Source organism: Cryptomeria japonica, chromosome 8 (assembly GCF_030272615.1).
Source record: "Cryptomeria japonica chromosome 8, Sugi_1.0, whole genome shotgun sequence".
Classification (NCBI taxonomy): Eukaryota; Viridiplantae; Streptophyta; class Pinopsida; order Cupressales; family Cupressaceae; genus Cryptomeria; species Cryptomeria japonica.
Genome location: NC_081412.1, coordinates 708,285,599 through 708,312,323, shown reverse-complemented (window position 1 = coordinate 708,312,323; position 26,725 = coordinate 708,285,599). Strand labels below are relative to the sequence as shown.

General features: G+C 36.2%; 1 protein-coding gene across 1 annotated transcript; it reads left to right on the top strand.

Annotated features, from left to right (window-relative positions):
• The first annotated feature begins 326 nt into the window (after positions 1–326).
• Positions 327–3,890, top strand: LOC131071294 (BTB/POZ domain-containing protein At5g41330). Its single transcript, XM_058007087.2, has 2 exons — positions 327–1,491; positions 2,609–3,890. Exons 1-2 carry the CDS (start codon positions 977–979, stop codon positions 3,549–3,551), a joined length of 1,458 nt encoding a protein of 485 aa, XP_057863070.2. The 5' UTR covers positions 327–976; the 3' UTR covers positions 3,552–3,890.
• Positions 3,891–26,725: the final 22,835 nt, after the last annotated feature.

The following is a 26,725-nucleotide window of genomic DNA, read 5'->3' as shown; positions in this document are numbered from 1 at the left end:
AAAAGTGGTCCACATGGTACCTAAACCGTCTCTTTGGACTGATGTTTGCAGAAGCTTCTACGAATATTCTCAGGACGCCTCCAATCAAAGGCAAAAGACTTGAAGCCAACAACGGAAAAATTTAGTTCAAAGGATCTCCAAAATTAAATCCCACCTATTAAAAGCTTATGACAATAGTCCGAACAATAAATTGGGTTGAGATAGTCAAAGGTGCCTTTTGACGATTGATAATAACAGTCAACAAAACAAAAAAACACAAATGATTGTCCAAATTCCAAGTCATGCATGCCATCACAATTGAAATCTAGAATAAAAATTGTCACACTTTCTAGAAGCTCTTGCGTACACTCATACGCACATGCGGTTGACAACATCAACAAGAATCCATTCATCTTGCGCTGTGTATCCATCCACCCACCTGTGGCAAATGTATATATACAATGAATATATCACTTTGCTGCAGTTGTATCTGCAGGCTTATATAAATTTCAGCCTTACAGTACATTGTGAACACGTCCTCTCCTGCTCCTGATTGAATATATAACCGTATTGCGTATGCACACTGAATATATCACAGCCCTCCATACCTCTTTTCTGGCAACATATATATCTACCTTGAGTTCCTGCGGCATAGTGAGAATACCTCCGTGACGATTATATATACACATAATATCCATTCTTGTTTGTGGTTAAAGCACTGAAGGTTTCTCTCCACATCGGCTATTGTAAGTGGATATTATTCTACACTCCATTTGCATATATACGTTTGATAGGGAAAATATATACAGTTTAATATATATATACGTCGGCTCCATAAGCATCCCCTCTGGTTCTATACGCACCCGGGTATCCATCTTCTTTGTCTGCAAGTTCTCCTTCCGTTGCCTGGAGTATCTAACACCCTTCTAAATATCCGCCCGTTGTATACACATTGAATATCCATCCTCTGGTTGTATACACACAATATACGTCCAAGATGCCTCCATCAGTGCCTCAGTACCAGGGCAGCGTGACTCCGCTGCACGCCCCGCCGTCCTTCGCTCCGAAGGCCATCATTGCAATAAATGTTGGGGGAACAATTTTCCAAACATCCGCTGCCTCTTTATGCAATGCCGATAAGGGTTCGATCCTCGCTAGTCTCCTACACACCCCCTCAATTCCTCTGAAAGTTGAAAACCCTGCATTCTTTGACCGGGACCCGGAACTCTTCGCGGTTCTGCTTTCTATTCTCAGGACCTTCAAAAAACCTGCGTCTGTGGACGACCTTTTTTCTATCAGCGACCTAATTGCAGAGGCCGAGTATTATGGAGTTTCACGCGCCTTGAAATCAGCCATGGCGGCTCCGCCACTTGACGGACTCGACATGAAGGATAAATCCGTGCTTCTTTCCAGCGGGCGTGATTTCCCCTCCGCGATGTCCGCTGACAAAGAGGACGGCTCTGTGATTGTCTCGCACGGCAGCAAAATCTCCGTCTACGATTGGGCGCTCAGGTGAATATATTTGAGTTTTCAACAGTGGGCGAATATTAATTAGAGAAAAAAATAAATAAATAGAAGAGATAAAGCTAGACTGGCATCTTTTCATTCAAATAGTTTGAATTTTGGAAAATCGCTCAATTTTATTTCAGTTTTTTCGCCAACAGAAATTCGGGATTTTTCTAGAGAAAAAAACAAATAAATAGAAGAGATAAAGCTAGACTGGCATCTTTTCATTCAAATAGTTTGAATTTTGGAAAATCGCTCAATTTTATTTCAGTTTTTTCGCCAACAGAAATTCGGGATTTTTCTTCTCTTTGAGAACTCATTGTGTTCAATTCGCTGAAATTTCTTTTCTTTCCCCAATTTTCTCTATTTCCGAAAGGTTCCTTGCATTGATTCGTCCTCCTATTTTCAGCCCTTTTTACTTTCCTCAATTTCCTTATCGTGGAGAGATTCATGTTGAATTTTCCATTTCTTTTCCTTTGCTCGTGGCAAATTCCCCAATTTTCCCTGTTAAATGCTCCAGGGTCCCCTTCTTCAAGAAATTCTCCAGTTTTTCTTTTCTTAGAAAGTTTCCTTACATCAAGTTTTTGAACTCATTACACTCACACACAAGGCTCTAAGCAGTCTGATATTTGAAACTGGGAATTTCGAACCTAGGTCTTACATATGGATAGACATTCATGTAGTAATAAATCCACAACAAGGAGAAGGATACGATAGCATATAACATGCGATTGTATATTATAGAACCTCTAGTTTATAACAAACATTCAAGGCAAGGGGGTTAACAGAGCAGTCTAGCTGTTAAAGATTGTATTCTTGCTTTAGAGGAAAAGCATTTTTTCCTTAGCCTATTCAATAAGTTTCTCAATAGACCAAAAGATCTTATAACTGTCAAAAGGTTGTTTCCTTTTAGTCTACCAAATAAAGTTCAGTTAAGCACTCCTCTTCTTGTTGACGATTAAGGATATTTTGTGTGCATAGTTAGGTTGAAATACTATTAATTGTTTTCAAGCTAGCTTTTGGAATTCAGAGCTTCTAATGTGTATAGTGACATTAAACTTATTTTTCTTACAATTATTGTCTCTGTGGAGTAAACTGACACATATGATGCCTCTTTTTTCAGGAAAAATGGAACTATGTTAACCCAGTTTAACTGCATAGATACCCTATCCAAGATTTCCCCATCAATTGCTGTTGCGGGAGCTGTTGATTTCCCAGGCCTCCATGTCTACAACTTGGATAAGAAAATCCATTGTGCAACTGTCCAGTGGGAGATTGAATCGCCAGAGGTTCGGCTCTATGAGCCAACCGTTCAGGCTGCAGAATTTTGTCCCTCAAATAATGTGATTTTTAGCAGTTTTGAATCCAGCAGGAAGAATGCTCACACGATTCTGTTAATTGATGTTGAATCCTTCCGGCCCATGGCAGAATTGGGACGTCAGATAGAATTTGGAGGCTCGGAATCATCACCCGCCACTAAGTTGGAGTGGATAGGTTCACACAATTTACTGATGTCTAGTAGTGTTAGTGGTGGCCCATTCGGTTACAGGTCAGATGTGAAGTTGTGGGACATCAGGTCACAGAAAACTGTCTGGGAGTGCCGAGAATCAAACCCGGGACCTGCCGTTCATCAGGCAAATTCAGACTCTTTTCACGATTGTTTTGCTGATGTGACAGTTAATGAGCAATTTGGCAGCATATTTAAATTAGGTGTGAGGAATGGGGGCCTTTTTATGGCGGATTTGAGGCAGCTTAACAACAGTAATCCATGGGTGGCATTAGGGGATACAATTCCAGGTTTTGGAGGGGCGCAAAATAGGATTTTGGGGTATGGAAAACAGGTTTTTGTAGGCAGGGGAGGGGATATAGAGGCATGGTGTGAAGTGGGTCTGAGGGAGAAGTCAAAGATTTTAAGGAAAAATATGGTGAATAATAAAGAGGGCAGCGAGAGGATAACAAGAATGACGGCAGGAGGGAACAGACTCTTTGTTGCTAGGAAGGGTTTGCAGGGCGTTGAAGTGTGGGATAGTTTGAGATCAAAGGCTGCAAGGAACAGTCTGGTTTGAGAAAAAATTTCAGTTTCAGTGTTGGATAAGGGAAAGCTTTTCTGTATTGTATCATATAAAGATAGCTCACTGTGCTTCCACAAACGTGGCTTAGAAAGTTCAGAGACTTGGTTGGAATCTGTTTCTCTAAATTCAATAGGGAGGACGGCTTTGCAGGTCAAGTTTCAAATTGAAGAATTCAATTTTTTTCTTCAGTTTGCAATGTAATATATATGTTTCTTTTAATTTGTAAGCTGTTTGTGGTATTTTTGCAAGCCATTACAGTTTTATTGTGCCCAACCGAACAAACTCCGTTCTCTAATTATGTAATGTTATTTACAGCTAGTTTTTGATTTGGTATATTACAGGTCAAGTGTGCCAAATTGACCAAATTCTATCAAATGTTTCTGTAATGTAAAATATGCCTACCTTTTAGTTTGGGGCATTATGAATCAATAATGCCAATTAATCAAGTTTCATTCTTTAATACTCCCATTAGTTTCTGCCATGGAACTATTGCGGAGGCATAAATTTTAAATAGTGATTAATCTTTTCCCCTCAGCGAATGTACTTTTGAGAAAGTTTTGCATAGTTTTTATTTCCGGCTATGTGCTATCAAGAAGTTGCTTGTTTTTTAGCCAAAATCTTGCTGGGTGGTATTTTGGTGGCCTCATTGCAAATGGCTTGCAGGTGCTTTCTCATTTACCAAGATCAGAGAATGTTTGTGTTGTGCTCGAGCTTGCAAAACGTTGGGTCTGAATAACTTTTGGGGATCATCGTTGGGTGCAGTTGAGAAATGATTGGCACAGACAGTTGGCGACTAGGGCTTCGTTTCTTTTGCATGCTGTTGAGACGTGGATGCTGCTGCTAAACTGTAATGCATAGGTTTGAGTGAGATTGCAAATAAAAAACGAAACAGGTTTAAAAAATTACATCTGTAGACCTTTCATTTTTACCAGAGAGCACATTGCTGGCGAGCTTTGGCCTTTACCGTATCTGTGCTGTAAGTTTGTTAGGGTATATTTGGCACAGCTTTTTAAATTGCAGAGACAGTCAGCAAACGATTTAGGGTTTTTGCTGTTTTGAAAGAAAAAAATTTGATGTCGAGCGAGGGTTATAGTTAGGGTTTCAAAACCATATCATTGGCATCTGTATTGTTTTCTAAACAATCATAATGAATGTCTTTAGTAGGAACTAGGAAGTCAATATATCGTTGCTTTTGCTTTTGCTTGGTGATTAATAATAACTGCTATCTTCTGTAGGGTTTTTGCTCTTTGTGGTGATGATCTTAAATCGTTGGTCTCCTGGTTTACAGCTTACGTCCTACCCAACAGGACTAAAGTGAAATTATTTTTTACACACTTTGATAAGTTCCACAGACCAATATGGTCAAATGGATACTAAAATTTATCACCACCCTCATCATACATGCATGACACTAAATTTTTTCTCTTCCTAAATATACTAGCAACTGTAAGTTTCATCAGGGGCTGAAAAGGAAGTTCTTCTTTCTATCATAGATCAATGCCATAAGACTATCAATGCCATAAGACTAGCATTGCCATGTCAATCCCCTTCCAAACAACTAATTCTTTTGTGCAGTACAGATTACCTGGTAATTGTAGTCGGTCATTTCTGATGGCCTTTGACAACTTTGCCCCCTTTTACACTGCCAAATTTGAATATTTCAAATCTAGATTTATCCTGCAGTCATATTATGTAAAAAGGAGAAAATAATATAAAGTTACATTAGAAAATCGTTGCCACATTCAAGACATGAGGAGGAGAAACATGGTCAACTATTTTTCAATAAAGTGCACTTCAAAAGGTGCTCATCTTACAATAATAGGTGGACGGAACAGCACCTTAGGTGTTTTGTTGCTTTTGATCTCTGCGTTTCAAAAATTTAAATAAAAAATTAAAATTAGGATCGACAAATACATTAAAAATTCCCATTAGCAAGGAAGAACAATGTGAACGTACGGCAGTCCAATACACTGCTAATAAATCTGAAGAAATTTAGTCATTCTTATTGTTTACAAACAGAAGCTTTTCCACAAACAGTCCTCTGAAAAATTACAATGAAAACAAAAACTTGGTTTCCACGTGACCAAGTCTATGACCACACCCTGCACAAGTTACAATGGCAGAAAACATAACTAAGAGAAACGTACCATAATTACAGGCTATAATGTATTTTTATGTCAGCATTTATCCTTCAAGAAAACAACTGGTGGTGTCATGAGTTTGGTTCAGCTATATGTAGCTGGTTATGTTTCAGTCCTCGTAGATTTGGACATACTAGATTCTTCAATGTTTCAGTCCTTGTTTATGTAGTTATATACAGTTGGTTATGTTTCAGCTTTTGTATTTTTGGATCAGCTGGTTGTGGTCATTTATAGTAGCCCTTGTTGCTGAAGTTTTGATGTAATTGTGTTCCCTTCTTTTTTTCGCAGTCCTATTGGATTGCAATTTTATTTTTATTGTATTCATTCCTACTTCACTCAATAAAAAATAAATAAAAATGAAAACAACCATCCTAAAAAATTACAAATTTAGTTTTAGAAGTCAATACATTACTTAAAATGGTTGGCAGGTCTAATTATAATTCAACGATAAATATGAGTCCATGCTTAACCGAACTTGTTTGAAACATAGCACAATGACGACTTTCCAACTTGCTTCTCCTTGACCTTGATACGTACCTTACCGAACTTTCATAATGATTGAGGAAAGAATCTAAGAATTTCAGGAAATCACAATATTTACAGAGCTTTAGTGGTTGTAAAGGTTGCAGAAACATGCTATGCAATTTCAAAAATCTTATAGATTTGTTTGTCAAAAGGACAAATTGTTTGTTTATATACAAAATTCACGAATTCTAAAATTATTTATAATCTTGAGCCTTGGAAAGTTGTCAAAGGCATACTTACATTTAGAAGCTAAGATTTCCAAAGAGTGTAATATTGTAAAATTTAATTTGCAAGTTGTGTAAGTATGAAAGTCGTACTTCGTTGAGGAAATTCTAGCCGTGTCCCTATCATGTTTAAGTGTTTGTTTTTGTCATTCTAAAGAATTTATTGGATTACTCTTATATGAACTATTAAAGACTTTTGTATTTGCTAAAGCAATGTACTAATATTGTAAAATTTAATTGGCAAGTTGTGTAAGGATGAAAGTCATACTTCTTTGAGGAAACCCTAGCCGTGTCCCTATCACGTTTAAGTGTCTGTTTTTGTCAGTCTAAAGAATTTATTGGATTACTCTTTATTGAATTACTCTTATATTAACGATTAAAGACTTTTGTATTTGTCAAAATTGTGTACTGAATTTTGAAACTTCACTATGTTCCCAGTAATATATCTATAGTATATTTGTTTTTCCTAGCGCATGTGGGTAAATCTTGATGTATCTAAATTTTAGATAAGCATTTACTTTTTACATGCACAACTTGATATATATATATATAACACTCACTCTTTGGGTCAATTGCATAAGACAATGTTCTATCCTTTCCCAATAATTTGCCTCTTTTTAGCTTCTTGAAATGTTCTTTTTAATATCATCTTAGGCAATATTTATATATAGAAGCCTCTGAGAGACACTTTAAGAGGAAAGACTTTTATATATTTATATACCCTTAATATGAAGTGAAGATTATCAAATTAGAACATTTTTTCTTCATACTAATTTGTCTCTTTTTAGTTTCTCTAAATGTTCTTTTTAATCTTATCTTACATAGTATTCATATATAGATTAATCCTTCGAGAGACAATTTAAGAGGAAAAACTTTTTAATATTTATATACTATTAATATGAAGTGAAGGTTATCAAATTAGAACATTTTTTCTTCATACATAGTTGTAAACTTAATATCTAGCCTATGTCGTAGTTATTGTTGATCAAGGGCTTGTCATAATCTAGGCATTTAATTTTCTTGGAGCCTTGAAGCATTGTCTAAAGCAAACAATTTTAATTCATTTATGTACCCATTGGTTGTCTAGCCTGGCATAAACGATCTATCTAAAACCTTTATTTGGTAGCATTTAGGACTATTGTATTTTTAGGAATGGCTATAAATAAAATAAGAAATACATTGCTAGGTACATTAGTGTAATCGCCTAAGCTTCATCAACTATACATTGGTAAGGAACAAACCTAGGAAATAACCTAATATAAATAGATTACTAGGTGGCAACATAAATGTTGAGATACGAGGAGGGTCTTCAAGCAATGCTCATTCCCATTGAATTTCGTTGTAATCAGAAGAGAAATCAAGAAACAATCATAAGGGATTTTCACTTCTTATTTTCATAGTTTACAAATAACTACTTCTGACATGTATTGGTCATGTTTCAACCTACATAAAGATAGCTATTAATTTCCTTTATGTATTTTCAATTATAATATGTTATTCTTTCCTTGCTCCCAAAATAATTTCTTTTTGGTGACCTTTACGATAAATTTTTATATATTATTTATAAATTAGCGTAAAATAATAGTAAACTAAATAAAGAAAATTGTATTGTGAACCTTAAAGCATTTCAAGTCAGAGAATAAATAGTGCTCTATGTTTGGATCATTTCTCTTGCAATTTCATAGCATTTTTTCTTAATGACTAATATAAAATAACTTGTGTTGTTGCTTACTCTCTTTAATGCATCGGATTTACAAGTTTTGTCCTTTATTTATTGTGTCTGATTTCTAAGTTGCCTGGATTCCAAAACACATAGAGCGTTGACAACATATAGTTGCATAAAACATAAAAGTTATGTTGTTAATTGTTCAATTGAAATGATGACTGAAATAATTCTTCACTTTTTATTGTCAACTTGATAGCGAGGTACATGTTCTCTATATTGCCTACTAGCCTCAAAAAAATATAACTTATGATTTTTTTACACTATCCTTGAGCATTCCATTTTTCTCAACGTATTGTGCAACTAGTTACATTCACTAAATTATGTTCTCATTTCCCTCAATTTTGCTATGAAGTCAAGCTTAAGTTGTGATAATCATTCTGCATTTTGCCTAAAGGGGAACATTATAATGTGTTATACAACATACTGGTAAGCATTCCCATTTAAAATGTGCATATATGTCATAAGATTGTAAATGTACTATGTCATTGCACAGTTATCAGATTTTCAATAGTAATTGCAGTGATAAAGTTAAGCATAGTGGACAGACAGGAGTAGCCAGCAAATTTGAAAAATGGTTTTCCACTTATGTTACTAGATTATATTTGATGCTTTCAAGAGAAAATCATGTTTATGACAGAGGAAAGCAAAGTTGACATTGGTAGATGCCTTTGAGCCATCACACTTGGTCTGATCCTGCAGGCCACAAGCGAATTGGGATAGAGTGGTTTCTTTGACTCTATGCCCAACGGAGGTTCTACTTTTCTTAAAGTAGTTGTTATCCATGAGCATTAGTTAGGTTTGCTTTGCTAGTTTAGTTTCTTTTCAGTTGAAGTTAACCTGTCTAGGTGATTTCTTCTTGGTTTGCCCTGCAACTGGTTTACTTTACCCATAGATTTTGGTTTCTCGCTTCATTCCTGAAAAATGAGTGTCCCCAACTAGAGCCACTAATAGCCCTGAAAATTGATTGCATAAAAAATTCAAATTTTAGCCCAAAACATTGATTTTCAGGTTGTTACTTTTATCCTCTGAGAACATTTCAAGGCTTAGGGTTTAGGAGTTATCAAAATTTCTTATATTTTGTGAGGAAAACCCTAGAAATGATATATTTCGCTGTTACTTTTTCCCACTTAAACCAAGGGTACCCTTTCCATAAACGAGGCCACATTTTTTCCCTAAGGCAAAAGTTAGTAAATGGGTTCATGAGATAATATTTCCTAAGTCAAGTTCATAATTTCTCTATAATTGGTCCCCCTTTTTTTTAAGCCCGCACTTATTTTTCCCAAGACCGGCAAGTGCTAAATATCCTGACCATCTGTTAAAGAATGGATAGATCTAATGACAAGCGCTTCCCTGCGATTAAAGATGTGAGGATTTTAATGATCGCGGTATCGCAAGATGGTGTCGCGTGTTATCAGCAAAACCGACAGGCAAAGTAGCTCAACTGGTAAATAAGCTTTGTAATACCGGTTCATAGGCAGTAAAGTCTGGTCTACTAATGGTTTCATCAATTTGCACATGTTCAAAATGAACGAGGATGTTTTATCTTGAGGGAAAAGGTGCTCGATTTTTAAGTCCTGAAGGAGTTGGTGGGCAGTTTACACAGTGGTAAAGATTGAAGAGATTGGACGGTCCTCGTATTCCCGCAATGGAATTTGCGAGGTGGTTATGGACTGCGGTATCACGAGAAGATGCCACGTGTCCTTGTCAAATCAGGAGGACTCGCAGGGAGGTTGCTGATAGAGCTTGAACGAAGGATGATATAGCGCTGCCTAGTCAGAATTTGCGGGTCCACAGATATAGTTGGAAGGTCAAACTGCTAAGTTGGCAGAGAATGGAAGTTAGATTTGCCAAGTTAGATGAGATCTATGGCTGAGTTTCAAATGTGAAGTTTGGAGGGATTTCTAAAGGCACCGGTTATAGCTTGCGAGAAAGGGCAAAACAAATGGGATTCAGACTTGTCGATTCATGATTGATTTGACAGTCAAAGATGATAGCTCAGAGATGTGAAAGGATTTGGATAAGTTTCCAGTTCAGGTGTGATGAATCACGAGTTCTCTGATGATTTCAGAGATTTGTTTGTCGACAGAAATCCTAAAGTAGAAGATTGTACATTGAAAAGAGGAGTAAGATCAGAATAAAATCATTCACATAAGGTGAACACATGCCAATAGAAAATGAGTGATGGCCTAGGAAATGGTGGTGACTTGAGTTATAGGCATAATTGCTAAAATCCATAGTTGACAGGTTGAGTAGAAGAAATCAAAGTGATGATTCTTCACATGGATTAGCATCGCCATTTTGAAAGGAATTTATGGTTATAAATTCACTAGGCAGATGATAAAATGGGTAGAAACAAATATAAGTTTTTTCATCTTTCTGAGAACATTTTTTCATCTGTAGGAATATGGTGTTCGAACAAAACTATGAATGGAGTCGTTGTGTATTTTATGACATTGGATGGATGATCTTTCTCTGGTTTGACATTGTCCATTGCCAGAGGGGATGTGAAAGCTTAGGGGATTGCCAGAAGGGGTGTGAAATCCCTTTCTTTTCAATAAAAGTCACCTCAGGCCTATTCCCCACTCTTACTCTGCATTTCATTGGCAGAGTGGTCCAGGAGGGAGCTCGTGGGGAGTTGCAAGAAGGTTTTGTTCACGTGAGGATCGACATCTAGTCATCTCTACAGCATCGGGGAAGTTGCAATGCCTCCTCAACAAATCCTATTTGTCCCCAAACTCCTCTTTCCATTTTCTCTGATTTGGGGCATAAAGCCTAGAGATTTTCCTTTAATTTGAAGGGAAATTTTTTTTTCATGTCGGCATTTGTTTTCCTTTTCAGGAAGAGAAATGCTATGGAATAGAATGAGCATCTTAGAGTCCATCCAGGAGTATCTGGGTGATATCGGCACGGCTCAATTATTTTTGTTTCTACCAATAATCAGTTGGAAATTTTGGTTCCACCTCATCACGGGTGCCAGCATGCGGACAAGGAATGATGTAACAAGAATTGTGTACAACCTTGAGGGCTCGGTTCTGTTGACAAGTGTCTAATGGCTTGAAGCTTGTCGCTCCCTTGTTTTCTATAAAAGGGAATTCAAGGCCATTAGTTCAGGTCCAAAATTTTTTGAGAAAGATCTCTGTAAAATAGATCTTTTCTGCAGGGTTAGGTCCAAAGAGTTCTAGAGAGTCATAGGAAATAACTGAGATTGTAATGTTGTTTTGCAGAGCAAAAATTGTAATAAAATGCTTGTAGTTTCCCCCTTTTAAATGGGTCACTCTATATTTGAAATTGTTGGCTATCATCTGATAAAAGGCATTTCATATTACTAATGCAAATATAGTTTCTGGATCTTTACTCTCCTGTGTGTGATTTTATCTTCTTTTAAGAAAATGGGATCAAGGGTTTCTTTTGTTTATTGCATTGTTATGATGTATGTACTCTTTTATTCAATGCTTTAATCCAAGGGGTTAATTAAAATTGCTTGAATAAGATTACACAGAAAACAAGGCTCGCGTAGTTCAAATATAGGAGCATAAGCAAAATAATACTGTAAGGCAGTATTATTTCAAGGCAAGACAAGCTATTAGATAATTTTTTATTAGATTTTCAGTAGCATCTTTCATTGACTTTGTAGCCCAAATGAATAAGGCATTGGTATTAGCTAGCAAATCTCATTAGGTTATTAGTTTTCCATTTTTATCTTCTTCATGCTCTCTCAGAACAAATCTTATAAACAATTAGAACAATCATTTGCAAAGATTTATGTATTTTCTGAAAAAATAGTCTCACCATCTCTCATACTCCAGGTTCAGGTTGAGGATCACTGAAGGATTTGCCATCCTTGAGCATTCTCACTTTCTGTTGAGTTTTATTAATGAGATAATCTACTTTGTTTTTAGTAAGTTCTCTGAATATCCTTGCGGGGGGCAGGAAATTTCTTACTGAAGGGATCACCCTCCCTGGTTCTGCAGAGCCTAAAGTGCAGAAGGACCCTTCGTCCTTGTTATTGTTGGTCCAAGCCTGCCAGATATTGATAGTTGGAGGTGGCTCTCCATAGATATTTGGAGGAAATCAGCTTGGTCTCTTCCCTGCAAGCAGTGTTAACCCGTCGTCTATTTTTGGTAACCAACAAATTGCAGGTTCTATCCATAGAATTTTAGGGGGAACCATAGAGCTATAACTTGGGGCGATATGGGGGGCCTTTAGAGTTGACACAAATAACAACTGTAACTAACTAATGAACTGACATTTTTCCAAATGTGTACATATCTAGATATATACTTGATTTATGTCTTCTTAGTTGTCTAATGTGAAACCTGGTGAAGAAAAAGAACAAGAAACATATGAGAGGTTCTCCTCCTATGCTTCCTAACAATATGGGTATTATTTTCTTATATTTTCTTCTTCCTCCAGTGGATATTGATGTTATGTCACATGTTAGATTTGTTCTAGGGTCTACTCCAATTGACATTACAATTATTTAATTTCTCCTATTAATGCACATATGGTTCCATACGGAAAAGGTTTTGACTATGTCTAGAACAATGCAACCATGCCACTATGAGAAAACAAATAACTAAATCTATTGCTAGGTATGTGCACAAAGATGGTGGTTAGAAAATAGGACACCAAAAAAAAACATGGAAAAACAAGCAGCGTGTACGTGGTTATAAAATTTGAAATCACCGCATACGCGCTCAGGTCTGTTGTGCCCGAGCTTAGAAAAGGTAGTGCGTATGTGCTACCTTTAGGAAAACGAGCGTGTACGCGCTACTTATAGTAAAATGAGTGTGTACGTGCTACTTATAGTAAAATGAGCGCGTATGCGCTAATAATCCCTAAAGGATTGTGTATGCGGTACCTGTCAAAAAAAGTTTTTAAAAAAAAACTGGGTCTTATTTTCCCGTGACACCCGCGTTTTTACTACGTTTTTTCCTTCATTTTCTTTGCTAAACCGTGAACGGGGTGCTTTATTTCTCCTCCAAACTGCGAATGGGGTGCCACATTTCCCCTCTAGACACTATGGATCAAGGTTAGTTTTTGTTAATTTTTGTCTTTCTTTCCCGCTTGTTCAATTTGTTTTACGTTTTGAATTTAATTTCATTAATTTTAATTTGGTTTTTTCATTTTTTGTTTCAAAAACCAAATTCTTCTAATCCACAACAAGAACAACAAAATGCACCACCTAAAAACCCACAAGATACACCCCCAACTCCTCTTTTGACCACACACCTGAAACACAAGAGCAATTAATTAATCAGTTAGAGCAAAATACGTCTAAAATCAATAAACTGATTGATAAATTGAAAACATCTGAACTTGAGCATCATAAATCCCTCACCACTAGCCTAGAAACATTAGCTAGTGGTGTCATAGTTGTTTCCACACAAATTACCAAATGGGGAAACTTTAGGGATAGGTGTCATCAATTCTATGATGATGGGTTATTATATGAGGAAGTCAAAAACAAAAATATTAGTAAACAAGAAATATGTGCCCTTTTTTTTAATCCTAAAACTTGTCAGTCGTTACCTCTTAATGCAAAGAGGTTTCCCATACATTAGTGTACCAATGTGCAGATGAAAAATCTTTTTTGGCAAAGGTGGTGGATGGTCTTTGATGATCCATCTTGTAATAATTATGAGGTGCCATTGTATTTTTTGAGAAATGTATACTGTGAGTTTGTGCTCAATGTGCGACCAAACTATTTTGACATGAGAGAGTTCCATGGTAGAGGTGGCAGCTCTGCCCAAGATAGGCCTGGAGCCCGTAGGCAATTAGCCTTGAAGAGCCGTCACCCCCTAGCACCCAAACTCAAGGTACATCAAGTTGTCCCAGTAGAGCTGAAAGAGTCGATGGAGCTACAAACTCTTCAGGCAGTCACAAAATTGACTGGTGCCATCATCTAGGATGGGACGTCGTTAGCACACCCTATTGTACTGGATGATGAGCCATTAGTTGCTCCAGGTGGCGACAAAGAGCCCATTCAACATATGTGTGTCAGTTGCTCAGGGATAGATGATGCGACCAGTGTAGATGAATCCACATCTCATCCATGCACGATTTGCCGGAGTAGATGTCAGGCCCGCACGACTGAGCATTTCGCGTTGACAGATGAGTTGATGGACATGGTGTTTGCCCATCAACAACAGACACAGGTGTGTTGATTTGAATTCATAGCATTTTATTTATCAGTCACTTTAAACTTGTAATTACATAAATGAATTTTCATTTATACATCGATTTAAATTTAGACAAATAATATGCATTTCAGGATGCAGCAACGGTATCCCATACTCCTCCCCTAGTTACTATAGCTGCAACTTCGATGCTTGAGGTATAAATTTTCTAACATGTTAAAATAGAATAGTACACTTTGAATTTAAAAAAATTACAAGATATACTAATTATCTTTAATGCTTGGTCCAATTTTTGGTTTGTAGGTGTTGACAGGGGACCAAATGTCCCAGATTGATGACATCACACTCTCAGCGATCGATTTTGGCCTACAAGGCTATACGGTATCATATTTTGTACAACACTTTTTATGTATTGTTTTGATGGAATATGCAAGTCATTTCATTTTAGATTTTTAAAATTATGTTTTATATATTATTTGTACTAATATCTCATATTAATTTTGTTTTTTTAGGGCACCCCCTCCGCGTCTAGGCCTCGTCCTAAGAAAAAGAATTCCTTGAAGACGCCAAAACATGGGAAGAAGGTAATTGAACACATTTTTAGTTGTATAATTGTTTGAAAATGTTGAAATCAAGTATTAGTTGGGGTTTGTAGATTGATTAGTGTTTTTTGTCTATTTTACATGTACAACGACCATTGAGCTATGTGGATTTGTTGAATGCACTTGATTCGCCCGTGGATCAAGAGAGGGAAGAGGTATGTATCTCTACTTTATTTGCTTGATTTCATGATTATATGCACGCGTACATGTGAACTTGTGATATATTACAATCTTATAATTTTTTCATACAAGAAATATCCATAGTTGTTTCATCAATGGTGAGCCCTCCTCCATGCATTGGAGAAGCATCTCAGGATCTGGTACACTTTTGTTTGATATATTACATTAACTATTTTTGACTTACAATACTTATCATTATATTAATTATATTTAATCTTTGATTATTTTTTGTATAGGTAATAGCGACAGTTTCTCCATCGACGGTGAGCCATCCTCAGTCCATTGGAGAAGCATCTCAGGCACAGGTACGCCATTGTTCTCTATATTATAGCTTTTAAGTTTTTTTGATATATTTATGTTAGTACATTGTATTAATTGTGCATTTAATCTACAATAGACCCCTTTGCGGTCCGACCATAATGTGGATCCTTTTAAGTATGCCTTCAAGAAAACTCCTAAGAGTGACAAAGAGAGGAGAGCGAAGACATTAGCTCCTAGAACAGCCGATGAGGTAATCTACATTTCAATTGCAAAGGAATTATAGTTAAATGCATAGTTATGTTGTTAATTGTGAACTATTTTCTACAAAAGAATTCTAACTTGGCTTTTGAATTGCGGTTTTGTAGCCATCCACAGAGCCGCGTACTGCATCGAAGAGGCTTGATTTTGATGATCCACCACAAGTTTAGGATCATATAGTGTTAGTTTTGGTCATAGAATGACCAATACATGTAGATATATTCTACTTTTTATTCTATATAGATTTGGACATGGCATATGCCACATTTTTGTAATACTTGTATTGACTTGATAGACATGCCTTTTTTTGATATATATAAATATTGATATTCGATCCAATAAATGTGTACTGAGTTCATTATTTTGTATTCGTTGTATTTCATGGCTGTCCTTTTATAAATTTAATTGATCATTTGCCTATGTAATCAACAATATGAATATAAAGAGTTCAAAAATATATGATATAAAACATTGCAATCGTTGAATATGATTTGATAAAATTTCTAAAATGTTAAATTAACCCTACAAAAATCCTTGTATTCAGTTCATTATTGTGTATTCGTTGTATTTGGTGCTTGTCCTTTTATAAATTTAAATGAATATTTGCATATGCAATCAACAATATGAATATAAACAACAATATGTGTTTGGTGCGAGAGCATCCTCACGCTACAATGGTCAAATTTTGGTTGTCATGTACACAAACCGACGTCACGAGCGCGTTCGGGTGGGCAGTTTTATGCTAGGCATGTGATGCAGAGCATCATGAAAAACCCTTCAAGAACCCCAAATCAACATGGAGTTTCAATATCAACACAACATCTTCACTTATATTAGAGGAATGATCTAATCATAATCATCATTCTACAGTTCAAAACAATATTATTATCAAAGCATTACACATATATACAACCAACAACTTGCTTCATAGCACTATCTTATTCTCTTGATTCAAGGTCATGTTTGTAGATCAATGTTTAATAATAGAATTAGGCCTCAAAGCCTATTGGCCTACAATAGCCATCATTCACCATTACCTTCACACACTTAAAGAGGTCACCATGTTTTCCATCAACAAATTTTTCACAAACATCAAGAATCATTCAACAAACTATCCTTCATTAAGTTTAAACAGTCAAAACTGCAATTTTTTACAGTACAGAACTTTACTGCTAATAAATTTCAGAGAAACAATTTTATTTCCAATCTCTCCGGTGAAGATGTAGATAGCTAGGTTTAAAAAATCATATCCAAAATCTAGCCAGATCCAACGGTTAATTTGAAAGTTATGCCCCCTGTACCGAGACCGTTTTGACTGTTACAAGAAAAACAAGAAATATGCATGCACGGTCCGCCTAGGGCATCAAATTACTCACACAATACAAAATCATTCAATGCCAAATAAAAAGGGTCTGAAATTTATTTGAATCTACTTTAAGATGAACCAAGAATAACTTTTTTTTAGTAGGTAGAAACCAAGTTATGAACAAACCCTTGTCAACTATTCTGTAATAGAGGGTTTTATGACAATTTTAATAAACTTCATTATATCTTTCTCCATCTTCCATGGATGAAGCCCTCACTAGATCCAAAACAGAGGTAATTCACCATACTTCATGTCCATATAGATTTTACATATAAATAAATGCACAAAAATAGTCAATAACGTGACTGAGACAACAAATGGTATAAAACTTGAATAAAACAACATATTCATTTACTTAATTCATCAAAATAAAATACATACAATTGTTCCTCATGACAAAGGCTTCCTTACCTAACCATCTACTAATCACACATGAGGAACTACAATCATCGTTATGCATCAACTTCATATATGTCACCATTCTGCAGAGATGGATGACAGTTAGAGGTTTTTTTGAAGGTATAACCTCTCAAGCACTTCCTCCAACATGATCACCATGACTCAAATTCGACCATTAAATGAAATATATAATATATTTCCCCTTATAACTGATTAAATAGCCCTTTAGGATCGAATGGAAACCTTTTACATCAATTTTTGCAACTTTTTGCAATGTTGCTCTTTGCAACTTTTTGACATTTTTTGCATTTTAACCCAAATGACCTCAAAACTTTGCATACACATTCTTGACACTTCACAAGGGACTAAAAAAAACATATTATATCATATTTACCCTTCCTTGGACAATTTTTCATACTTTGACCCTATTGACCAATATTGACCTTATGAGGACCTAGGTGAACAACTTTTACAATTTGGCTTTCCATAGCCTTACATTGGATTCAATTGGACTCAAATGAATTTAATACATAATGAATGAATCAAATGTAAATAAAATTCTCATGTTATAAATTTTAACCTCCTAGAACCTCCTGGTGCATAGGTGCTCCTGCACCATACTCTTGGCTTTGAAAAGTTTCCAAGCCTCTTGGAAACATGGGTACAATGACCTGCAAGAAATTTTTTGAGTGAAATTTTCACCTTTGTCTTCATCTTTACTTCTTTATTCCTCTTTATGTTGCTGCTTCCTTCTCAAACAATCTCTTTGTGACTCCTACCAATGGAGTTTGTAGTGGTTGCCACCCAAGTGCTTTTACCAACCATAAGTCCACCTTTCCATGTTGCATCACCTCGCCAACAACCGCTATGCCTCACCTAGGAGTTCTCCTCTTTGCCTCCTTCCCTAGTCTTTTGGAAACTAATGGACCATCCCTTTGGCCCTTGACATAACTTCCTTGTCTTCCTTCTTGTAACTAGATGGACAAACACTTGCAACCAAAACTCATTAGTAACACAAAACAACATCTTTCTCAGCCCAGATCTTTTGCTAAGCTCTGATACCAATTTGATGCGGAGCATCATGAAAAACCCTTCAAGAACCCCAAATCAACATGGAGTTCCAATCTCAACACAACATCTTCACTTGTATTAGAGGCATAATTTGATTATAATCATCATCCTATAGTCCAAAACAATATTATTATCAAAGCATTACACATATATACAATTAGCAACTTGCTTAATAACACTATCTCATTCTCCTGATTCAAGGTCATGTTTGTAGATCAATGTTTAATAGTAGAATTAGGCCTCAAAGCCTATTGGCCTACAATAGCCATCATTCACCATTACCTTCACACACTTCAAGAGGTCACCATGTTGTCCATCAACAAATATTTCACAAACATCAAGAATCATTCAACAAACTGTCCTTCATTAAGTTTAAACAGTTAAAACTATATTTTTTTACAGTACAAAACTTTGTTGCTAATAACTTTCGCAGAAACAATTTTATTTCCAATCTCTCCAGTGGAGATGTAGATAACTAGGTTTACAAAAACATATCCAAAATCTAGCTAGATCCAACGGTTAATTTGAAAGTTATGCCCCCCGTACTGAGACCATTTTGACCGTTACAAAAAAAACAAGAAATGTGCATGCCCAGTCTGCCCAAGGCATCAAATTACTCACACAATACAAAACCATTAAATACCAAATCAAAAGCATCTGAAATTTATCTGAATCTACTTCAAGATGAACCAAGAATAACTTTTTTTTAGCAGGTAGAAATCTAGTTATGAAAAACCCTTGTCAACTATTCTGTAATAGAGGGTTTTATGATAATTTTAAGAAACTTCATTATATCTTTCTCCATCTACTACAAATGAAGCCATGCTCTTGTCGTGCATTCCAAAGCACTGAAACGTCGAGAGTCATACCCTACCGATGCGATCTCTCAAGTGCCTTGAATCCAAAAAATTGTCAAACTTTTAGTTGTGTGTTTCTTCCAATCCAAGACACATATGATCGATATGTTTGAACCTATGGGGTCGCGTGAGGCTCCTATACAATGGCCTATCTCGGTTTTTTATGACTCGGAGCCATTTTCAATTGGTAGCATTTTTTCGCTTGCTGCAAAAACTATCAGTTGCATGCAATGCAAATTTGCAGGACTGGCTAGATTTGATTTGGTTCATTGTGTGCACAAACCGACATCACAATCGCGTCCGGGTGGAAATTTTTACGGCAGGCATGCTCCTGTCGTGCATCCAAAAGCATCGGAACGTTGAGAGTCATAGCCTACCGGTGCGTCTCTCAAGTGCCCCAAGTCCAAAAAATTGTCAAAATTTGACGGACTGTTTCTTCCAATCCAAGACATATATGATCGATTTGTTTGAACCTATGGGGTCGCGTGAGGCTCCTCTACAATGGCCTATCTCGGTTTTTGACGACTTAGAGCCATTTTCAATTGGTAGCATTTTTTCACCTGCTGCAAAAACCATCAGTTACATGCAATGCAAAGTTGAAGGATTGGCTAGAATTGATTTAGTTCGTCGTGTTCACAAAACGACGTCACAAGCACATCCGGGTGGGCAGGTTTTATGCTAGACATGCTCCTATCATGCATCCAAAGCACAAGAACGTCGAGAGTCATACCCTACCGGTGAGATCTCTCAAGTGACCTGAGTCTAAAAAATTGTCAAAATTTGACAGACTATTTCTTCCAATCCAGGACACATATGATTGATCCATTTGAACATGTGGGGTTGTGTGAGGCTCCTCTACAATGGCCTATCTCGGTTTTTGAGGACTCGGAGCCATTTTCAATTGGTAGCATTTTTTCGCCTGCTACAAAAATGGTCAGTTGCATGCAATGCAAAGTTGCAGGATTGGCTAGAATTGATTCGGTTCGTCATGTGCACAAACCGACATCATTAGCACGTCTGGGTGGGCAAGTTTACGCTAGTCATGCTCCTATCATGCATCCCAAAGCGCCAAAATGTTGAGTCATACGCTATCGGTGCGATCTCTCAAGTGCCCTAAGTCCAAGAAATTGTCAAAATTTGACGGACTGTTTCTTCCAATCCAGGATACATATGATCAATTTGTTTGAACCTGTGGGGTCGCGTGAGGCTCCTCTACAATGATCTATCTCGATTTTTGACGAATCACAACCATTTTCAATTGGTAGCATTTTTCCGCCTGCTGCAAAAACCGTCAGTTGCATGCAATGCAAAGTTGCAGGATTGGCTAGAATTGATTCGGTTCATCGTGTGCACAAACCGACGTCACGAGTGCATCCGAGTGGGTAGGTTTACGCTATGTATTCTCCTCTTGTGCATTCCAAAGTGTCGAAACGTCGAGAGTCATACCCTACTGGCGCAATGTACAAGTTGCTTGACAACTTTTTTGATAATTTTTTTGACAATAATGACAATTTTTGCTCAAATTGTATCTAGTATCAATCTATGACCCCTATGACCCGATAATGACTCAAATAATTTTCCATGATTATACAAGAATCAAGAATGCTTATGATTGACCTTATCACATCACATCACATCACATCACATCACATATACTCAAAACATAGTCACAAAACATTGACACAAAAAATAGTCACATATTATTCAAAAATTTGCCTCTAAATATGGTCAAATCGACTCTTGGCTATTTGAATATACAAAAAAATGCCTTACAAATCATCTCATGGACTTTTATACAAAATTCAGCATTATAATATGTACGATTCAACTCATCGCCATTTTAATATGCAAAATTTGGCATCTACATATGTACAAATCAGCTCGTTGCCATTTAAATATACAAAATTATGCCCCTAAACATGTAAAAATAAGCTCATGGGAATTTATATATACAAAAAATGAATATAGAACAATTCGTCGATGATTTATACAAAATTCTCAAAATCATTCTACTCTGAACCGTAGAATCAATCAAGTGAGCCTTTAGGATCAGCTCTAACCCGTATTGTGTCAAGTATTGCCTTGTGGTCAGATTCATGAACTTTCCATAAAATCTTGTTATGAGGTCTACCACGATACTTCATCAAATGAATATTTGTTGCAACAACAAGGCTAGAGAAATGAAGAATATGTCTGTGTGTTTCAAAGTCCTCGAACAACCAAACATCAGAACTCTTGATAGGGTATCTCCTAAGCCATGTTCTTGTCACGACAACAGACCCTATTGGGTACTCAATACCCTCTCTGTCAATGATTGTGGTTGTCAATTTTCTTTTTGGCTCAACACAACGACACAAATAGTAATATGTTCCTTCTTCATTGTTCTCTTCTGCAACAACTGCATACACATGACCTACATTTTATAAAGTGTTAATTAATACCAAAAATAAAGTATGATGTACAACAAAATGAACCAAAAAGAATACTTGCAAAAAAATTAACTCAAAAAATCACATGAATCCACTAGGTCGGATACATAGTCAAAATCCACTAATGTCTCCATCTGGCTCAATTGTAGTGCTTTGGGAATTTGATATGTATCAATGGGAACCAACGGTCTACAAGACCATATGTCAACCCACTCTTGTGATTCGCATTCTTCCCACAAATAATACTGTAAAGCGGAAAATCGGTCGAACCCTAGTTGCTCTCCCCTCTTCCAACTCCAAGGAGAGAGAAGGGAGGTCGCTAGGGTTGATGGTTTTCACTTGGGAGACTTTACATTCAAAAGAGGGGTTGAAACCCACAAGATCCAATCCCACACAAGGCAAGATTGGATGCTAAATGCGTTTCAAGGGTTAAGACAACAAGACTACCCTCTTTTGTAAAGAATGTGCATAGAATGATTAAGCTAGGAATGCATAGAAAGTGAGAAAGATTCACTTATAAACTGAGATAGGGATATAGGATGAAGCTGCGGACCTGGAATTAGCAATAAAATGTCGATACGGCGCTGTCCTACAAATTTGAGCAAAAGTTGACGGGACGATGGCGCCCGGCGTGCACACGGTCCTCCGAAAAATCTGCGAAACGAAGGGGGATCTGTTCGTCTTTGCACAAGGATTCCAGATCTTCAATTTCAGCCGCGTACCTGCAACCTACACACAGAAAAGTGAAGACGATTGGGGGGTTAGGGATTAGGGGTTTGCCTTTTGGTCAAACCTCGGTTTTGGAATTAACCAAGAAATGAGAAATGCTGTAAATGTAAATGTCTGTAATGTAAAACAAGTACTAATACCTTGTTGCAAGGATGTTTGTATCCTTATGTGCGAAGGTATAGATGTTGTTTGTTGTATGTTGTAAGTTGTAGTATGTGATCTCCTCTTCAATGGTTGAATCCTTGTCTTGAATGCAACACTTAGCCTGGAATGGAGACTTGGAATGATCAATTGTTTGAAGGAATGCTTGAATGCTTGAATGCTTGAATGCTTGAGTATAGTTTCCATGCTTTTTCCATCTTACCAAATGAGAGAGGAAAATGTAGTTTATATACTTGCCAATTAGGGTTGATAGACTGATTTTCCCGACCTTAGGCCGACCAGGAAATGATAATTTTCCAAATTGCAAACAAAAAGACCCGAACTCCCAAAGGAGACCGGGCCCAAAATAGGGCCAGGGACCAGGGCGCTGGGCGCCCTGGTCCTGAAGGACCAGGGCACTGGGTGCTCTAGTCCCACCTCCCGGGACAACAAGGTGCAAAGGAGGTTCAGGCTAGGGTGCAAGAAAATGCAGTTTTTGGTGTCGTAAACAGGTTTCGGGGTCTCCATTCAGGTTGCGTGTTGCGTCGCCATCGTGAAGACCAAAATGCAGTCAAAATTGCAAGTGTCGCAATTTTAGGACGCTACAAATACATGCATGAAGAGAAAAAACATACCATATGTCTCGTATAAATTACCAGTGAACTTGAATTTGAACTCATAAATGAGTGCATGTCACTCGATCCTGCAACTGTACAATAATCTAGATAGTTTTCAATGTTAGATTCAATGATCAACCAAAAATATCTATGAACCATTGATGTACCTGGATTACCTGGACCCATCGTAGACTTACACCATCGCACAATTGTTTCTGCATCTATCAACTCAGCACCACCTTCGTACTTCAATTTGTCTCTAGCTAGGGCTCTTTTTACACATGCTCTTGCACCATCGTGCTTTGCCTTACCATGTCCAACATCAGTGAAATTCTAAAAATGTTGTTCATCGCTTGTCATATGCATCCTTGTCAACCAATAAAACATCCTTGCATTCTTGAATTGTGCGGTGCAATTATCTAACCATATTAAGTGTTGGTCATATCGTATGTTCATTTCCCTTAAACTATCATAGAAAATTTTAAATCATACTTGTACAAAATCCAATGAATGAGTACAATCATCACTTATGTAGAAGTGATACTCTCTTACAACCTTTCTATCCTCCTCTATGCTATCATCTGCATGCATGAATGCTATGTGTATAAAAATAGAAACTTGTGTAGAATGATAATACATAGATTGCACTTCATTTTGAGGTTGTATTGTATAATTTTTAGCGAAATCAATGATAGAGACAATGGTGCCAAGAGGAAATGTGTCCTTACATAACTTGAATTTCTCATCTAACCATCGAGCTCTGTGTATACATTATGTACTCATAAACTAGTTTCTCTTAAAACATTTTCATAAATTCAGCTACACATATATCATTTTTCACTAGCTCACATCTCTTGAAATCTTTTCCATCTTTAACTCCATATGTGGTTGTCTTGTATTTTCCAAAAGAAACTAGTTTTGTACCAATTTCACGTGTGCTCTCCAAATGTACGCATCTTGGTAAACGTTGCAAACCACCACATATAGCACAAGAACCTTGCAAACAAGGCATCTTATAATAAATGCAACCATCATGTCTATTACATAGCACAATTGAAATAAATTCTCTTACCAACTTAGGAGGTGCTTGTATATTTCATTCCTGCAAAACATCGTTAGTGTGCAAAGTAGAACAAATATGACGAAAAATATCATAGTACATAGAAAATTCAATATGCATCTTACAACAACACGTGGTGCGTACATGATTAATCTTAATATAAAAAGGGTTTTCCATTTCAAATTATCTTTGAGAAATTCTTATTTGAAGAAACTATTGAAGGAATCTTTCCTGAATTTAGTTTGAGTCATATCCAAATAGTGTTTGGCATGTGGCTCACGATTTGTAGACCCGATTTGCCTTCTAACAACATCTCTTTGGTTGGACGAAACTCTTGTGTTGTCATGCCAAAAATTTTCAATTAATGTTCTTACTGCATCAACAACAACCTTGTCTTTGCATGGTAGTCTACTCGAGAATGCCCAAAGAGAATTATTGTTAGGTTCCTTCATTTTTTTCCGTCTCTTTAATGCTTTACTTAATGTTGTTCTACTAATGTTTAATGACTTACTTGTTTTTCTTATCAAACGATCTTTTTTTATTTTGTTGCTCATTATGGTTGATGTAATGACACGTCGAGTAGCATAGAATGTTTAGTACGTGATTTTGAACCAATAGCTTGATATGCATCAAATAGATTTCTCACAATAGTTCTTTCACTATTACTTTCAAATGATCTTAGGCCTATAATTTTCATCGTATCTCTAAAATTCAAAATTTTAATCATTTGAACAATTAATTGACATCTTGTAGTTTGATTTAAGTTTTCAAAATAGTTTTGCCATATTCTTTTAACCATTCTCTTACAAGTTCGTTCATTCATTTTATCGGGCATTGGCTTCAATATATTCTCATCAATGTCAATTAGATACTTTGGTATCCTACGAATGATTCTAGGAGGTGTTGACATCGGCGCATTATGTACATTCAATTCATCAAATAGAGAATGTGTATGTTCATCATTTAATTGATTATTCAATGTGGCATCTTCTTCAATTGCATTAGGTTCATACGGTAGATCAAATATCTCTTCTTCAATTGCATTAGGTGCATTATGTTCGTTTGGTAAATCGAATTGAGATGTTGAAGATGACATACCTTCCTCTCCCATTGTTCTTATGTCACATAATTTATTCATATGATGCCTTTGTCTTTCCTTTTCAGCCTCTCGTTGTTCCATCGTTCCTCACTTGTTCTTTCCCATGGTTGATATCGGTTGTCCTAAATAGAATCATATTACATATATATGTAAACAAAAGTTCATAAACAAACAAATAACTATAAAATAACTATAAATATGCATCTTATCATTATTTTTTTGAATCAAACTATTAAACAATCACAATAATATTGACAAAACTAATAAGAACAACAACTCAATCATTTGAAATCATGCAAAAACAAAAAATTCACTTACTTCTATGTATAAAACAGTGATAGAAGTGCAGACACAGTTGCAGTGGGGCCTTCAACGAACTCAAAAAATTCTTTTGAGGCCGTTGAGGCTCTTGAGCAACTAAAACTATGTCTAAATACCTCGTACACACTATATTAATAACCACATGCACGTTGTTAGTCCATAAAATGTTGGCAAGCCCAACAATATTTTTTTTTCATTGTGTACTAATAAGTAGCACGTATGCGCTCCTAAGCCTAAAAAATGTTATGGCAGGGTAGTGAATTAATAGGATCAATACCCTGTATGTGATTACAAGTAATAAGTATCGCGTGGGTAACTGCACTAAGATGGTGAACAAAAAGGGGGGTATAAGTGGCCACTTTTTTTTTTTTTTTTTTTTTTTTTTTTTTCTGAAAACGGGTAAACCTGAACTTCAAAGAGATATTTGAAGGTCATGCACTAAAAACTAGGAGTTGAGAAAATAATAAGAATTGTAGTGCTCTAAATCTAGTTTCTAAACTACTAATTTTTTAAAAAGTTGGATAAGATTAAGAGGGTCAAACCTTTCACTCACAAAAAATTGTTCCTGATTTTTTCAGAAAAATATAACATAGTTGTTTTCGTGCATTGCACAATATATATAGTTAGATTTACTAGTTTGCAAAACCCTTTGGTATGATGATAGGTAAGAGTGATAACTAGAAGTTGTGTATTTGTTTGTAATTTTCTGTTGAGTAGTTTTTTTTTATATGATTTTTTGAAGTGACTGCATCCTGAAAATTTGGTACATGTTTGTGCGTTGGGCATAACTTGCATCAAAATAATTGAAAATGAAAACTTCTTTTTTTAAAAGTGTATAGAATCTAGTGTAGAACAATAATATGTAATTTATTTTGAATTTGATCAAGTCTATCAAAAGTTATTAAAAAAATGGTAGACATATGTCTGTGAGGACTGTCAAGGCACTCATAAAGAAAATTAAAGTTTACTATGCTAATGTTGTCCAAAAATAGAAAATATTATATGGTCGGAAAACTGAGAAG

Coding starts and splice junctions, on each gene's coding strand:
- LOC131071294 (XM_058007087.2), top strand. CDS start 977: ATGCCTCCATCAGTGCCTCAGTACCAGGGCAGCGTGACTCCGCTGCAC. Junction 1,492..2,608: donor GTCTACGATTGGGCGCTCAG/GTGAATATATTT, acceptor CTCTTTTTTCAG/GAAAAATGGAACTATGTTAA.